Source organism: Oryctolagus cuniculus, chromosome 1, assembly GCF_051225735.1.
Source record: "Oryctolagus cuniculus isolate XC-2025 breed Fujian yellow rabbit chromosome 1, ASM5122573v1, whole genome shotgun sequence".
Classification (NCBI taxonomy): Eukaryota; Metazoa; Chordata; class Mammalia; order Lagomorpha; family Leporidae; genus Oryctolagus; species Oryctolagus cuniculus.
Genome location: NC_142867.1, coordinates 18,098,015 through 18,115,820, shown reverse-complemented (window position 1 = coordinate 18,115,820; position 17,806 = coordinate 18,098,015). Strand labels below are relative to the sequence as shown.

Here is a 17,806-nt window from a genome sequence, read left to right as displayed (position 1 = left end):
AGAAGTATCAGCTTTATCTTCTCTCATTTACCTGTACTGTCAGTATTTCTTCAGTTTGGCTTCTTTAAGAGTATTTTTCAAAGCCACATTGTGAAAATGAGTTTCATCAAATTAAGCAATATGACGTGTAAATCCAGTGACAAACAACCACCAGGTCAGCCCAAGTGAAAAGCACCAGAGTCCACGCTTACTACATCTTAATTTATTCCTTTGGTAAATGAGGCCTAATATCTTCCTTCCAATTCCCACTCTGGGGTCCAGCAGTGGTTCTTTTTTTTTTTTTTTTTTTTTTTTTTTGCACAGGCAGAGTGGACAGTGAGAGAGAGAAAGACAGAGAGAAAGGTCTTCCTTTGCCGTTGGTTCACCCTCCAATGGCCACCGCGGCCGGCACACCGCACTGATCCGAAGGCAGGAGCCAGGTACTTCTCCTGGTCTCCCATGGGGTGCAGGGCCCAAGCACTTGGGCCATCCTCCACTGCACTCCCTGGCCACAGCAGAGAGCTGGCCTGGAAGAGGGGCAACCGGGACAGACTCTGGCGCCCCGACCGGGACTAGAACCCAGTGTGCTGGAGCCGCAGGCGGAGGATTAGCCTATTGAGCCATGGCGCCGGCTAGCAGTGTTTCTTAATGTTTGCTGTGTGAGTTCCTTCTAATGAGAGCTACAGAGGCTCCACAAAGAAAAAACACAAACATTTGAACACCATTTCATAGCATTTATAGACTTAGAATTAGTGGGACGTTAGAGTATTATTAAGAGCTATAAATTGGGGCCTGCATTTTGGTGTTGCAGGTAAAGCTGCCACCTGCAGTGCAGGCATCTCATGTGAGTGCCAGTTTGACTCCTGGCTGTTCCACTTCCCATTCAACTCCTTGCAGATGAGCTAGGAAAACAGCAGAAGATGGCCCAAGTGTTGGACCCCTGCACCCATGTCCCACGTGGGAGACCTGGAAGAAGCTCCAGGCTCCTGGCTTTAGCCTGGCATAGCCCCAGCTGTTGTGGGGACTAAACCAGTGATGGAAGATCTCTCTCTTCATTTCTCTATGTAACTCTGTCTTTCAAATAAGTTTATAAATTCATTTATCTAACAAGTAATACAAAAAACAGTGACGGCTGCTATTGTGGCATTTACTCTTTGGTGGTAAATCTAGACAAGAAGCAACAACTTAACATATTACATGAAGTTTGGTTGAAGGTTATAAAGAAAGAACAAAGCAGGGCCCAAAGAACCTGGAGCTGCATGTGTGAATGTAAGGGAGAGACAGCGCAAGTGCGCAAGAGAGCACAGTGGGAAGGCTGTTTGCTGAGGGCCGGGCCGGAGGACGCCCTGAAGAGGGCACAGGTGATAGAGATCGAGTGAAATGAGGGCCTGCGGAAGAGCCGTTCAAGGTGAGAGAACAGCAGGTACTTGCATGAGACAGTGGGAGGGCCACTAGTGTTACAGCTGAGGGATCAGAGCAAGGAGTGGTACCAAACGCTGAAATCAGAAACTAAGACTAAACACACTATTAAGACTAATGACCTCAAGTATCAGCAAACTAATAAAGCATAAGTCAACAGAATTCTAATAACAAGATGTCATCATGGTAATTTCATTTAAGTCAAAAACAAAGTTTAACTAAAAGTAAGTTTTTTCAATTTTTCCTTTTACTTGGAGTTCAGGGAACCATTACATTTTTATAGCATTTTTCTCCAAAAATTGCAAAGCAGCACATTTCAAATGTATTTTTGACAGGGTGGGTTAAGAAGGGCTACACCATGACGTAAGGTACCTTATCATAATACTGCAGCCTGGGAGTGGACACAATTTCCCCATCCTCCGAGCGGATCAGGCGATCCAAGAATTCCTCCTTGCCTACTTCAGATGCTGCCTGACAGAAACATTCCAGTGCCTGGACAAATGAAAGAACAGAGTGACTTCTAACAGATCATTCCAATTCTTTTTTTTTTTTTTTTGACAGGCAGAGTGGACAGTGAGAGAGAAAGGTCTTCCTTTGCCGTTGGTTCACCCTCCAATGGCCGCCGCAGCCAGCGTGCTGCGGCCGGCGCACTGCACTGATCCGATGGCAGGAGCCAGGAGCCAGGTGCTTTTCCTGGTCTCCCATGGGGTGCAGGGCCCAAACACTTGGGCCATCCTCCACTGCACTCCCTGGCCACAGCAGAGAGCTGGCCTGGAAGAGGGGCAACCGGGACAGAATCCGGCGCCCTGACCGGGACTAGAACCCGGTGTGCCGGCGCCGCTAGGCGGAGGATTAGCCTAGTGAGCCGCGGCGCCGGCCAGATCATTCCAATTCTAAGTGCTGAGTTACTGTGCTAAGGAAAGCTAAAAAAGAAAATTATTTAAAGCCACTACTTTCACAATTTCTGCCATATATAAATTCCATCTGATGTATTATTTAATAACCCTCAAGCTTAACACACTTTTTTAAAGATTTATTTATTTGAAGATAGAGTTACAGAGAGGCAGAGGCAGATAGAAAGGTCTTTCATCCGTTGGTTCTCTTCCCAGATGGCCACAACGGCCGGAGCTGTGCTGATCTGAAGCCAGAAGCCAGGAGCTTCTTCTGGGTCTTCCACAGGTGCAACGCTCAAGCACTCGGGCCATCTTCTGCTGCTTTCCCGGCTATAGCAGGGAGCTGGGTCAGAAAATGAGCAGCTTGGACTCGAACTGGCGGCCACATGGGATGCTGGCACCACAAACTGGGGCCTTAAGGTGCCACGCCACAGTGCCAGCCCCCTTAACTCACTTTTAATCTAATCACCATGAATTAAAAGTAAGCTAATAAGGTGACTGATGGATAGATAGGCATGTAATGAAGCAATTGTAGTAACATGTTAACAAGTGTAGAATTTGAGGGGTAGGTGACAGTTTACTGCAACAATGTTTGATGGGCCAGAGCTGTGTCACAGAGGATTAAGTTGTGCTTGAGACACTGGCATCCCATATTGGAGTGTTCTGAACCAGTTTCCTGGTAATGTGCTTGGGAAGGTAGTGGAGGGTGGCCAAGTAATTGGGCCTCTGCCATCAACATGGGAGACCAGGATGGAGTTCCTGGATCCTGGCTTTGGCTTGGCCCCAATTTGGCTGTTGTGGCCACTTGGGGAATGAACCTGCACACAGCAGATCACTTTCTTATGTCTTCTGTTGCTTTTCCAAATAAATAAATCTTTAAAAAAGCATCATGAGGGGCCCAGCACTGTGGTGCAGTGGGTAAAGCCACTGCCTGCAGTGCCAGTATTCCGGCCGCTCCACTTCTGATCCAGCTCTTTGCCATGGCCTGGCAAAGCAGTGGAGGATGGCCCAAGTGCTAGGACCCCTGCACCCACGTGGGAGACCTGGAAAAAGCTCCCAGCTCCTGGCTGTTGCAGCCATTTGGGAAGTGAACGAGGGAATGGAAGACCTCTCTCTCTGCCTCTGCCTCTCTGTAACTCTGCCTTTCAAATCAATCAATACATCTTTTAAAATTCTATTTATTTATTTGAGAGGTAGAGTTACAGTGAGAGGGATAAACAGAGAGAAAGATCTTCCTTCTGCTGTTTCACTCTTCAAATGGCCAATGGTCACAATGGCCAGAGCTGAGCCAATCCAAAGCCAAGAGCTTCTTCCTGGTCTCCACAAGGGTGCGGGGGCCTAAGCATTTGGGCCATCTTCTACTGCTTTCCCAGGCCATACCAGAGAGCTGAATTGGAAGAAGAGCAGCCATGACTAGAACTGGTACCCACATGGGATGCCAGAGCCGCAGGCAGAAGATTTAACCTACTGTGCCACAATAAATAAATCTTTAAAAAAAAAAAATCATGAAACAAAAAAAGTAGACAGAATGAAACAACGTGTTCCAATTCCGATCTAGCTCCCTGCTAATGTGCCTGGGAAAGCAGTGGAAGATGGCCCAAGTCCATGGGCCCCTGCACCCATGTGGGAGACCTGGAAAAAGCTTCAGGCTTCTGGCTTCAGATCAGCTCAGCTCTGCCTATTTGGGGAGTGGACCAGTGGATGGGAGACCTCTCTCTTTCTGCTTCTCTGTAACTGCGACTTTCAAATAAAAAACGAAACAAAAACAAAAACAAAATAAACAACAACATATCCCTAAAAACACCTGCCAGGGGCAGGATGGTTTTAATGTCTTCTCTCATTCTTCTGTGATTTAACTAAATCACAAAGCACAAGAAACTGAACAGACCTCGTAAGTGCATCCTGTATCATGCTCTTCATTTGAACTAATACAGTTATGCCTCCCGTTCCCCACAACCTAGATTAATGGAAACCAAGGGGCCTCCTTGAATAATATTTACTCATCATTCAAATTAAGTTACCTTCTGTCCTTCTCCTGTAACGAGGTAACACCGCCCCAGCATAAATCGACAGGAACCAACGTTGACTTGACACCAGGGATGCAACAGTTGAATATAATCCTATAAAGGCATAGAAAGTGCCATCTGGTTAGAAAATAAACACTACTTAAGGAGATACTCATTTCCAAGTTCCTCAAAGAAGGAGAGAATAGTTTAAAATTAACACAAAAGTTTTATTGCCTGAAATTATCTAGAGATACAAACCTAATCCTGTAACTACACCTTAAAAAAATTTTAAGGTGAATGAATTTCATGTATTTCATTGTTAATAGATTCTTACACTGGATTGGATATTTTTAGGATTCAGTAAATCACACCCATACTCAATATCTTACTAATAATCCAATTTTAGGTACTTAACCAATTCACTGACTAGATTGCAAAAAGGATTTCTATGAAGATAATAGTATGTTTCTATTACTATAAAGAGAAACTAACAGAAAAAAGAGAAATAGAGAAAATCTCTTTGGGGTATGCCTTGGTACAGCAAAATTTAAATTATTTTATTTTCAACCCGATTAAGATGTAGTTAACATTACAATGAAAAAAATGCCCAGCAAAGTGATTAAACTGCTCATGTTCAACAGAACTCACCTGCAACTGTATATACTGACAGTTTCCCATCAAACATTCTAGAAAGAGACAACCAGGATTGCTAGGCCATCTAGTTACTGTTAAGGAGATTTCTTACTTTTTTGGCAAAATTTAAATACACATATTGAATCGTACATTCAGAAGTTTATCAAATGGCTTTAAAAAAAAGTGACCAAGCCCTTCCCATCACTATAATACCTTAATATTAAACAAATACAGTGAAAAGTAACACAGAGGTCGTTCAAAAAGTGTGGAGCAGTAGGTGGTTCAAGTCCCAGCTGCTCCTTTTCCAATCCAGCTCTCTGTTGTGGTCTGGGAAAGCAGAAGATGATGGTCCAAGTGCTTAGGCCCTGTACCCATGTGGGAGACCCAGAAGAAGCTCCTTGCTCCTGGCTTTAAATTGGCCCAGCTCCAGCTGTTGCGGCCATTTGGTGAGTAAACTGGCAGATGGAAGACTCCCCCTCCTTTCTGTAACTCTACTTCTCAAATAAATAAATCTTTTACAAAAACAGCTAATGATTTATGCCCTTTTATATTCATATTTAGGTCATTTGTGTTGTGAAATATATTTAAATTTTTGACTTAGCCAGGGCCATTGTGGCCATTTGGGAAGCACACTAGAGAGGATGGAGGATCCCTTTGTCTCCCTTTCTTTGTTTAACTCTGCATTTCTAATAAGTGAACGTATCTTAAAAAACAAAACAAAACCAAACCAAAAACAGTGATCAATTTGAAAATGTTATCTTGTTAAGGAAGTACTCAATCTCATTAAAAATCTTTATGGGGGCCGGCGCCGCGGCTCACTAGGCTAATCCTCCGCCTTGTGGCGCCGGCACACCGGGTTCTAGTCCCGGTCGGGGCGCCGGATTCTGTCCCGGTTGCCCCTCTTCCAGGCCAGCTCTCTGCTGTGGCCAGGGAGTGCAGTGGAGGATGGCCCAAGTGCTTGGGTACTGCACCCCATGGGAGACCAGGATAAGTACCTGGCTCCTGCCATCGGATCAGCGCGGTGCGCCGGCCGTGGCGGCCATTGGAGGGTGAACCAACGGCAAAGGAAGTCCTTTCTCTCTGTCTCTCTCACTGTACACTCTGCCTGTCAAAAAAAAAAAAAAAAAAAAAAAAAAACCCAAAACAAAACAAAACAAAAAAACCACTTTATGGGGGCAGGTGGCAGGTACTTGGTGCAGCACTTATGTCCCTGTTTGGGATGCCTGCATCCCATATCAGAGTGCCTGGTTCACACCTGGGCTCCTCCCCTTCCGATCCAGCTTCCTAATGTGCATCCTGGGAGGTATTTGTTACAGACACCTGGGAAGTGAACTGGCAGAAGGAAGATGTCTTTCTATTGCTCTGCCTTTCAGTAAAACGGGGAAAAAAAAAAAAAATCCTTACTATAGAGACAGAATAAGTCTTAGATTATTTAGATAGAAGATACTTTCCAATTGGCTTTTAAGTAAAAGGATACAAAAGCTGCAATAAATAACTTGTAATTGCAGTAATCATTTGAGACCAATTCAATCCAGTTTGGCTCAGAGGTGCCTTTGGTTGAGAGAAGAGATGAGAGATAATGTGTTTTCTTGCAACTTCTTGGAAGAATAACTCCACAACTGTTTGAGGGCTAGATACTTAAAAAGAAAAGGTTATGACAATAACAAACTTGTGATAATAGCATCAACTTTTGTTTAAAATGGCCTACCAATTCATTTTATGCCTGTAGGAAAGAACATTTATCACAAATAAAGTCAGTACTGATGTAAATCAAGTACTATGCAAATGCAACAAAAAAGCACTTAAATCAATATTGCAGTCATTTTTTTAACTGATCTCACTACACCTATGTCGTGAGGAACTCTACAATAGATACTCTACAATAAGATTTTTAAAAAAGGCCCAAGATTGCAAAAGAATACAAAATAAATTCTCTACAATAATGGTTTTCAAGCATAAGATAGGGCTCCTTTTAAATATTTGGTGACCAAGACAAGATCACAAAAGCTACCAAGAACTTGGCAAACTTTTGAAAGATTTTGCTGAATGAATCACAAGCGCATCAAAGCACAGTGGGCAAGCCCATGGCAGTATAGTGCCCCCTTCATGTATGCCTGATCGGGAACTGCAGCTTCACAGGCCCCTCCCACCACCACAGGCCTCAAACCCAGGCTTGCGCAAGCCTCTGAAAGCGAAGCCAAAGAGCCCAGCCAACCCTTCCACAGCACAGGTGGCAAGAACACTTTAGCGCTCTATTTAGAATCAGATGTGCACACAGTCCGCTCCTTACCAAACTTATTCGTCATTAAAGCACCAGAGTCAGTCAGTTCCAGCACTGACAAGTGTTGGAGATTCGATTCCCTGTGAGAAAAGGGGGAGAGAGCTGTATGAATTCTCCTGCGGCAAACATGAGGTCCAAGTTATCCAACTAAGAACACTGTCAACTTCATAAATGAATCGCATGTAAAAGCTCCACTTCAAGCACAAAGGCAACTGAAAGATGTCCAGAACGTATTGTTGTCCATTCAGACCCTTCAGCTGTCCTTCAATGATGACAAGGCAGAGCCAAGAGGATGGTCTATCTTACTGAAGATGTGAATCTTGGAATTCTTGGATTTTTTTTTCTTCTTTTGGTTATAAAGAAGCTCACCTGTCTTTAATAACTTGGACATTTTTGTGTGTGGTGTAAGTTTTCCTCTGGCTTCAACATAATTTGTATATTACAAACACATATAATATCATTTATATCCCAAAAGGAATATGTAGGTATATGAGGATACATAAAAAAAAAAATTCCATGGGAAACAAAACAACAACAAAATATATTTTGGTGTAAAAAATTCTGAACCCAGGGCAGGCACTGGCACAGCAGTTAAGATGCCAATTGGGAGGCCAGCACTGTGCAGCAGCAGGTGAAGCTGCCCTTACAATGCCACGTCCCACATGAGAGTGCTGATTTGCGTCCTGACTATTCTGCCAATAGAGCTTCCTGAATGCCCCAAGTATTTGAGTCCCTGGGAGACCAGGGTGGAGTTCCTGGCCCCTGGCTTCAAACTGGCCCAGGCCTGGCTATTGAGGCCATTTGGGGTGAACCAGTGGATGGAAGATCTCTGTTGCTCTTTCAATAAAATAAATCTTAAAACTAGCAAAATATAAGAAATGAAAAATATTTTGAAATCCATGCATACATGAGGGCCTTCTAAAACTTCATGGAAAATGTGATTTATGAAAAGAATTAAGGATTTCAAATATTTTGCACCAAAGTAAGTATCTTTTAAACTTTTTTGAAGTTTAATATGTAATAATACATATTTATTATTTTCATTCTTACATGTTGCCTTCAACCTTTAGAAAACATAGCATCTAAAAGCTCTCCAAATCTTATAAGCAAATGATTTAATACTATGTTTAAAAAATTATTTTTAAGACAACAGAAAAAATTTACTTTAACAATCATTAGAATAATGAAACTCACAGAGTGTCAACTGGAACATCAGTTGCCAAGCACTGACTATTCCACTTAATGAGGTAATAACACAGGAGCAGGGGAGCTGTTCGATGCAGTAGTTCTTGCTGAGCTTGAAAGAGCTGACCAGCTCCCAAAATCACCTGTTCATGATGGGTGGTGAGATCACAACACGGTCAGTAATGCTAACTCTTAAGGTTAGGAGAAGGTAAAATAAAAGTTACAAAAGGCACAATATTAAAAGCAATATTATTATATCTAGGGGTGGCAAGTAGCTAAACAGATTCCCTAACATTAACAGTTGGGGAAAACACACAGCTCAACAAGTTTGAGGAGCTAATAATGGACAATAAACAGCTTAACTTTCGGGATGGGCGTTCCGGTGCAGTGAGCTAAAGTGCTAAATCGGGTGCCAGTTGAGCCCTGGCTACTCAGCTTCTGATCCAGCCTCCTATTAGTGTCCTCGGGAAGGCAGTGGAAGACGGCCCAAATATGTGGGTCCCTGCCACTCATGTGGGAGACCTTAATGGAGTTTCAGGCTCCTGGCTGTTTGCCAGTATTTGGGCAGTGAATCAGTGAATGGAAGCTCTCTCATTGTCCCTCTCCACCCCATCACTCTTTCAAATAAATACATACATACATACATCCTTTTTAAAAAAAATACCCAGCTTTCTTTAAAGTAAAAAGAGGTACAAGGCAATTTCAATACTCTCTTGTACTGCTGGTGTTGGTAAGAAGAAATGTTGCTGTGGATTCGTTCTGACAGGAGCGCAGTGGGGGCAAGAGGTGGGGAGTCACCACACAGACACCGGGAGTCGGGTGAACACAGGCCAGAGGCACAACCATTAGAGGCAAAGCTGGCAATACAGGGTGAATATCCCCTATGTGAAACGCCTGGGCCCACAGTGCTTCAGATTTTGGGTTCTTTAGATTTTAAAATGTTTGCAGTCTCTTATCTGTCGCGCATCTCTAATCTGCAAATCTGAAATGCTCCAAAATCAGGGCTCAGAGCATTCTGGAATTCAGAGCATTTCAGACCTCAGGTTCTCTAGAATGGGGGTGATGAGAGCCTGAAAACTGCATACTCTGACCAATCAATTCTCTTTCTTAGAATATATCCTAGAGAGAGAATCAAAGATGTACAGAGTTATAAGGATGGTCACAAAGGGAATTGGCTGAATAAATTAAAATTCCACCAGATAACTTTTAATATGCTAATTTTATAAAGAAAAACTAAAAAATCTATCTTGAAAAAATGGCATATACAAAAATGTGTGCGGGGGGGGTTTTTGTGTGTATGTGTATAGTATATATCACACAGTGACTTATATATAGTGGTTACCAGGGGTAGAAGACCGTAGAAGACCTTTTCATTTTTAATTACATTTACTTCATAGAAGTTTTATTTTAGGGGCCAGTGCTGTGGTGTAGCAAGTAAAGCTGCCACCTGCAGTGCTGGCATCCCATATGGGTGCTGGTTCAAGTCTTGGTTATTCCATTTCCGATCCAGCTCTCTGCTATGGCCTAGGAAAACAGTGAAAAGATTGCCCAAGTCCTTGGGCCCCTGCACCCATGTGGGAGACCTGAAAGAAGCTCTTGGCTCCCAGCTTCAGGTCGGCGGAGCTCCGGCTGTTGCAGCCAACAGGAGTGAACCAGCGGATGGAAGACCTCTCTCTCTCCACCCCTCTCCTTCTCTCTGTGTGTAACTCTTTCAAGCAAATAAATAAATCTTAAAACAAAACAAGAACAAACAACTGTTTGGCATGTCCACATCCCTTATTGGAGTGCCTGGGTTCGAGTATCCAGTGCATATCCACTCCTGATACCTGCTTTCTGCTAATGTGTATCCCAGGAGGCAGCAGGTGATGGCTCAAGTACTTGGGACCCTGGGAAATTCAGACTGCGGTCCAGGTCCTGGCTTTAGTCTAGCCCATCCTCAGCTGTTGCAGGCATTAAGGGAGTGAATCAACAAGCATGAAATCTGTTTGTCTGCCTTGCAAATAAATGAGTAAACAAAAAGTTTTAAAAAAGGAAGAATTTGGTATGGGCTAACCTACGAGAAAGGCTCTTAGGAAAAGTGCCTGTTTCTTGGTGGTATTAAAATTATCTTTTCACATTTTTTTATTGCCTGAAATTCTACCATTAGCAATGTATTTGAATTTAATAAGTTTTGATTTAAAAGTATGAGTAGTCCTGGGAGCCCCAAAGGCCCCTTACACACATGAATTGGTTGAATCAGATGTTTTCCTTGCCAGCTCGCATAGATCACTGACTCAGGGACTTCTCAAGTGGGCAGAAAGGCAACGTTTAGCACAGAGCATTCAGAAGGGTGGGCTATTAGGACTGTATGGTGGTAAAAGAGTCTGGCGGCCTGCAGAGAAAACGATTGAAAAGGAGGCACGGAATGCAGTAGGGAGAACCAAAAAAACAAACTTTGCAATCTTAAAAACTGTGCTTTAGAGTGAGCCCTCATCTGCAAACAGATGTTTCTTCCTCTACTGTCCTCTACACTACAGGGTACCCTGCTGTCACATCCAAAGTTGTACAAAAAATACTAACTACTGCCAACAGTCAACCTGGGAAAATCTGCCAACGCTATACATACAAAGATTAATATAAAGTAATCTGCTTCACGCATGTTCTTAATCTGTAATCTTCAAGTCATTCTTAATTCAACACATATTTACAGAGCACCTAATTGGGCCAAGCCTGAGGGATACAGTGGTGAACAAAGACAAGTCTCTGCTCACAGAGCAGAAATCCTGCTGCCATGTGCCTATAGATTACGTCACGTTTTAAGTTTTTAAGTTTTCCCTTTAGTAGTACTTACTGCATCTCCTAGCCTCAGTAAGAGCTGCTGTAAGATCAAGAGGTCTCGGCAGATCAGGAAGCGGGTGCTGGCGATTTTAAACACCGCTCTGCATACAATGTAACTTGCTGTGCTACTCCCATAGAGCTGGGAAAGATTCATCCGCACATTTAAAGGCTGAGCTGAAATAAGAAATAAAGTTAAATGTATCACTGCTTTCTCTAAAGCCAAGAGGTACTTTGGCTGTTCTGTCATTTACCTGGATTGAATCCCTTTTCCATTTCCACGTCTGTTTCATAATCCATTTCCCGTATAAGAACGCCAATGGCCTGGATTGGATTCCGAATTTCTTGCAGTTTACTACAAATATCCTCTAGCACATTTTCTCTACAGAGGCAATCAGGAAACTTCTGTTACTACCAAGAATACTACCAAGAATACCCAATGTCCTGTAAACTAAATGCTCTGTGACACAGGAAAGCCAGCAACGTGATAAAGCAGGAGACACAACTGTTCAGGTATACGAGATACCACACAGCAAAATTTCTTTCAACTTTTCAGAACTGGCAAACAAGATGATTGCGAGGAAACTACTTTTTCTTTTTAGAATCAATAATTAATAGCTGTATCACAGCTTAGGAATCTGCATGTGTTAGAATTTCTGTTTGGGGCTGGTGTTGTGGCATACTGGATAAAGCCACAGCCCATGACATCTAGCTCGTGTCCCGGCTACATCCCACATGGGCACCAGTACAAGTCCCAGCTGCTCCACTGCTGATGCAGCTTCCTGCTAATGGCCTGGGAAAGCAGGAAAAGATGGTCCAAGGCCCCTGTCATCCACATGGGAGACCCAGATGAAGTTCCTGGCTCCTGGCTCTGGCCTGGCCATTATAGCCATCTGGGGAGTGAACCAGAAGATGGAAGATTCTCTCTGTAACTTTGACTTTCAAACAAACAAACAAATCTTAAAAAAAAAAAAAAAAAAAACCTTAAAGAAATTTCTGGGGGCTGGCGTCGTGGCATAGTGGGTAAAGCCACCACCTGTAGTGCTTGTGTCCCATATGGGTGCTGGTTCGAGTCCTGGCTGCTCCTCTTCCAATCCAGCTCTATACATGGCCTGGGAACACAGTAGAAGATGGCCCAAGTTCTTGGGCCCCTGCACCCATGTGGGAGACCAAGAAGCTCCTGGCTTCAGATGGGCCCAGCTCCAGTTGTTGAAGCCACCTGAGGAATGAACCAACAGATGGAGACCTCTCTCTCTCTCTGCCTCTCTGTAACTCTGCCTTTTAAATAAATCAATAATTCTTAAAAAAAAAAGACAAAGATTTATTTAAAAAAATTGTCCAAAAGCTGAAATATCTATTGAGAATCATGACAATTCATTTTATCTTCAAGCCATTAATTTGAACACTCTTTTGCATACAAAAATTCGATTTGGCACTAAAAATTGCTGAATTTCCATTAGGAAATGCACTTTACCCTAAGTTCTCCTTACACATCAACAGTGATCAAATCTTCCAGAATCTGTTCCGCAGCCTTCTCTGGAGACTGTAGGTTGTAGCAACTCATTTCCATCATAACTGACATGTCCATATTTACGGACTCTCCAATCAGCCGAAGACATTTTATAAGACATATGACATCTCGAGCAACATCCACATCTAGGAAGAGAAAAGTTAACATTCTAGTCTCAAATCAGTGATCTAATTAATATTATATTGTTAATTATTAAATGCCCAGACATCTATCTGATGTCTTTGAGATATGGAGGCCTCTATATCTTCCCTTGAAGTATCTACAATGTGGTAAAATGGCCAGTGGTAATCAATGTCTTTTGCATGTACTTGTAAAAGGTGAAAGATTTATACGATCTGAAGAGAAACCAGAGTATATTTTGCATGTACTTGTAATAAAGCACAGGTTCATGTAGGAAAGGGAATAAACATACAAACAACAATCATTACCATCAGATATGGTTGTCTCATCCTCTGTCAACAGGTTCTCATCAGGCAGTAGATACAAATGGTCCACTAGGGAAGAGGGCATAAGAAAAGACAGGTACCCCTGGAAATTGAAATATTCTGGTTACATTTTTTCAGTGAATTTTTAAAGGTACAAAATAATTGTGATGTGAGTTTTATCATGAGGCAACACCAGAGAAACTCCAGTTGATGGACACTGTAAAAAATACATGTGTAGTCATCAGAAAAATGTCAGTCATGAAAGACAAAGAAAGGCTGAAGATAGTTCAAGATTAAGTTAAATAAACAAGACAACTAGATATATCTAGGTCCTCGGATTGGATCTTGGATCACAAAGAAAATTATGGGCACAACTGGAAAAATTATTAACTGTGTAATAATGTATCAATATCAAATTGTTGATCTTTAAATTCTACTGTGGTTATTTAGGATAAACATCCATGCTTTTAGAGACTTGCTGAAGTTTTTAAGGACAAAAGGGCATGATGTCTGGGACCAGCACTGTGGCACAGTGGATTAAGCCATAGCCTATAGCACCAGCACAAGTTCATGTCCTGCTGCTCCATGTCTGATCAGCTTCCTGCTAATGCTTCTGGTAAAGTAGCAGAAGATGGCCCAAGTCCTTGGGCTGCTGCATCCATGTTGAAGACCTGCATTAAGCTTCTGGCTCCTGGCTTCAGCCTGGCCTAGCCCCAGTTGTTGCAGCCATTTGGGGAGTGAACAAGCAGATGAAAGCTCTCTGTCTCTCCTTCTCTCTCTGTATCCTTTCAAATAAATAAATATATCTAAAAAAAAAAAAAAAAAAAGTGCATGATGCTACAAGCTGGGAAGAAAACTCTCAAATGGCCCAGAAAAAAAACATATTTATACAAAGAAGAATCACAAATGGAAATTAAAAGATGGATCTGGATGAAGGCTTTCTAGGCCGGCACCGCGGCTCACTAGGCTAATCCTCCACCTTGCGGCGCCGGCACACTGGGTTCTAGTCCCGGTCAGGGCGCCGGATTCTGTCCCAGTTGCCCCTCTTCCAGGCCAGCTCTCTGCTGTGGCCAGGGAGTGCAGTGGAGGATGGCCCAAGTGCTTGGGCCCTGCACCCCATGGGAGACCAGGAGAAGTACCTGGCTCCTGCCATCGGATCAGCGCGGTGCACTGGCCGTAGCGCGCCGGCCGCAGCAGCCATTGGAGGGTGAACCAACGGCAAAAGGAAGACCTTTCTCTCTGTCTCTCTGTCTCTGTCTCTCTCACTGTCCAACTCTGCCTTTCAAAAAAAAAAATTTTTTTTATGCTATTTTTAATTTTTATCATTTATTCAACAAATAAAATAATGTTTTATTCTACTTTAATTTTAATTTTTTATTATCTATTAAATAAATAAATTTAAAAATCAAATGTAAAACAAAATAGATCAGGGTGGGCATTTGGTCATAAGTCAAGACACCACTAGTAAAGCCAGTGTTGTGGCACAGTGGGTTAAGATGCCACTTGAGGAATCTCAGTAGCTCTGCTTCTGATCCAATTTCCTGCTAACGAGCCTGGGAAGGCAACAGAAGACGAGCCAAATACTTGGGCCCAGGCCACCCATGTGGGAGACCAGGATGTATTTATTTCCTGGTTCCTAGCTTTGGCCTGGTTTGGACCTGGCTGTTGTGAATATTTGGGTGAATGAACCAGTAGATAGAAGATCAATACATCTTTCACTCTGTTGCTCTCCTGAAAAGATAAATAATTTTTGAAAAAATAAATATAAATAGATCCTAAAAAAAAATACTGTTTGAGAGGGACGTCTAAACTAGAGTGCTGGGATTTGAATTCCAGCTTTGCTTTTAATTCCAGTTTCTTACTAATGCCCACTATGGGAAGCAACAGGTGATGGCTCAAGTACGGAGGAGGAGGGGGTGAGAAAGGGGAAAGGAGGGAGGGAGGGAAAGGAAGGATAAAAGGATAGATAATAATTTAGAAGGCTAAATATAAATGAGCTATGATTTTATGGAGAAAAAAATAAGCTCTCAAAGCTAACCGCGATTTTCACCAGACTAGCACACCTGAGGAACCACTGAACTGTTTTAGGGAGCTCTGTAGGCTTTAGCCTCCTTACTTTTTTCAGCAGGCACACCATGTTCGTGTGGGGGTTCAAATGCAGAGCGAGAGGGTGAGAGAGGGCTTCTTGATACTGAAGACAACAGGCATAGAACTTGCACCAGAACTCCTGCTGCAAATTTCGAAACTCCTCCTGGGAGAACTCATACTCTGTTACACTTCCGTGGAGCTGGCAAAGAAAGAAATCAAACTCTTGATGACAACTCAGGATCTATCTCCACAAAAAACAAACAAAAAACCCACATACATAATTGTCCGATATCATTTTATTAAGTTATAGCCAAATGAATATTCCTTATGTATGACATGACAGAGACTATGTGAATATATGTTTAATTCTCTAATAGAAGGGTTTATACAATTCTACTTCCTACTAACAAGGTCAGGTGAAGAATTCCAACAACTCCTTAGTATCAAGAGGGAAGAAAAGTATCACTCTTTTCCTACCCCAAACTTACCTCTGTTTCAACAGCTAAAGTAACTTCTTTCTTTAGTTCACTCCAGGAAAAATCCATATTTCTCTCAGTTCCTCTGCAGAAAATCTAAAATTAAAAGAGACATTTTAGAGTATTATACACTACTCAAAACCAAATTAAAAATATTTCAATTTAGAAGGTATGGTGGCGGGGCCAGCACTGTGGTGTAGCAGGTAAGGCCACCACCTGCAGTGCCAGCATCCCATATGGGATCCAGTTCAAGTCCTGGCCGCTCCACTTCCAATCCAGCTCTTTGCTATGGCCTGGGAAAGCAGTAGAAGATGGCCCAAGTCCTTGGACCCCTGCACCCATGTAAGAAACCCGGAAGAAGCTCTTGGCTTCAGATTGGTGCAGCTCTGGACCTTGTGGCCAACAGGGAAGTGAACCAGAAAATGGGAGACCTTTCTCTCTCTCTCTGCCTCTTTCCCTCTGTATAATTCTAACTTGCAAATAAACAAACAAATCTTTAAAAAATAAAAAGAAGGTATGGTGGCAAAGCACTGTTTGATAGAGATTATATTTATTTCAACACTGGGCAAATAATTTCTGAAAGACAAATTATAGCATTTTTGAAATAAGTTTCCATAGATCAGAGTAAATGACAGGAATACATGAATCTAAAAAAATTTTACAGAGTACATTCAGATCATTACAAAATGCAAAATAACCCTTACTGCTCAGTTGGAAAGATAAAAATGATGCCAAACACACACATCCTAAGACTGGCACAAAGGGAAATTAGACTAGTGATAAGTATGTCACTCCACTGAGAACGATTCTTGAAGAAAACTATTTGCTAGGGGCCGGCGCTGTGGCACCAGCTCTCTGCTTATGGCCTGAGAAAGCAGTGGAAGATGGCCCAGGTGCTTGCGCCCCTGAACCCATGAGGGAGACCTGGAAGAAACTCCTGGATTGGCCCAGCTCTGGCCATTGTGGCCACTTTGGAAATGAGCCAGCAGATGGAAGACCTCTCTAACTCTGCCTAACAAACAAATAAATAAATTTAACAACAACAACAAAAATTTGAGAGGCAGAGTTAGTGAGAGAGAGGACACACACACATATACAAAGAGCAGGGAGGGAGGGAGGGAGAGAGAGAGAGAGAGAGAGAGAGAGAGAGACAGAGATTTTCTTTCACTCTCCAAATGGTTCCAACAGCCAGGACTGAGCAGGCTGAAGCCAGGAGCCAAGAGCTTCTCTTGGGTCTCCCACTTGAGTGCAGGAGCCCAAGCACTTTGCCATCCACCATCCTTTGCTGCTTGCCCAGGCACTTTAGCAAGGAGATGCATAAAAGTGGAACAGCTGAGAATCAAACAGGCGCCCATATGGGATGCTGGCATTGCAGGCTGGGGCTTTAACCCGCTGTGCCACAGCACTGGTAAATAAACAAATTCTGTTGTGGGGCAAACATTTGGTATAGTGATTAAGCTGCTGCTTGAGATGCCCACATCCCACACTGGAGAGCCTGTGCCTGAATCCTGGCTCTGCTCTCCATTCTAGCTTCATGCTAATGTGGACTCGGAGGCAGCATATAATGGCTCAAGTGCTTGGGTTCCTGCCACCCCAGGTTGAGTAGCAGACTCCTGGCATTGGCCTAATCCAGGCTTGACGCCACAAATGTCATTAAGGGCACCTGGAGAGAAATCTAGGGGATGGAACATCTCTGTTGCTCTCTTTCTTCCTTTCAATTAATTAAAATAAAACATTTAAATTGTTTTTGAAGTTTAAAAAAATCTTTTTGAAAGCATTAAGCATCTCTAAAAACCATATTCCTTTGAGGTTAAAAATTTTTTGAGTTTTCTTGAACCTGAATCAAGCCGGACTTTCACTGTGTTAATGAAAGGGTAAAGTCACATCAAATTTCCTTCAAGTACAGAGTTATAAACACCATGTAATGTAGTATCTTTTTACACTTTGAGTAGTGTAGGCACAAGTTTCTCTTTCTACTACTAACATTCTTCACTAGTTATTATGAAAGTGTTCCCTGCCCCAGCTTCTCTACTAGGAGTCTTATTTAATGGGAAGTTCAATAAGAAAATACAACAG

The 17,806-nt window shown here is 42.7% G+C and overlaps 1 protein-coding gene across 4 annotated transcripts in view; it reads right to left on the bottom strand.

Moving 5' to 3' along the window:
* Nucleotides 1-17,806, bottom strand: part of NUP160 (nucleoporin 160) — a 61,777-nt gene that overhangs the window by 22,659 nt on the left and 21,312 nt on the right. For 2 of the 4 annotated variants that reach the window (XM_008270776.5, XM_070070349.2), the window contains 12 exons: nt 15,743-15,826; nt 15,283-15,453; nt 13,170-13,269; nt 12,701-12,866; nt 11,465-11,592; nt 11,227-11,387; nt 8,406-8,539; nt 7,221-7,291; nt 6,408-6,567; nt 4,946-5,015; nt 4,313-4,411; nt 1,771-1,890 (listed from right to left, as the gene is read on the bottom strand). In XM_008270776.5, coding sequence (XP_008268998.1) covers nt 1,771-1,890; nt 4,313-4,411; nt 4,946-5,015; nt 6,408-6,567; nt 7,221-7,291; nt 8,406-8,539; nt 11,227-11,387; nt 11,465-11,592; nt 12,701-12,866; nt 13,170-13,269; nt 15,283-15,453; nt 15,743-15,826 — 1,464 coding nt within the window. Of the gene's footprint in view, nt 1-1,770; nt 1,891-4,312; nt 4,412-4,945; nt 5,016-6,407; nt 6,568-7,220; nt 7,292-8,405; nt 8,540-11,226; nt 11,388-11,464; nt 11,593-12,684; nt 12,867-13,169; nt 13,270-15,282; nt 15,454-15,742; nt 15,827-17,806 lie in introns of all 4 variants that reach the window. The other 2 variants (XM_089326470.1, XM_089326477.1) reach the window with 1 other exon arrangement.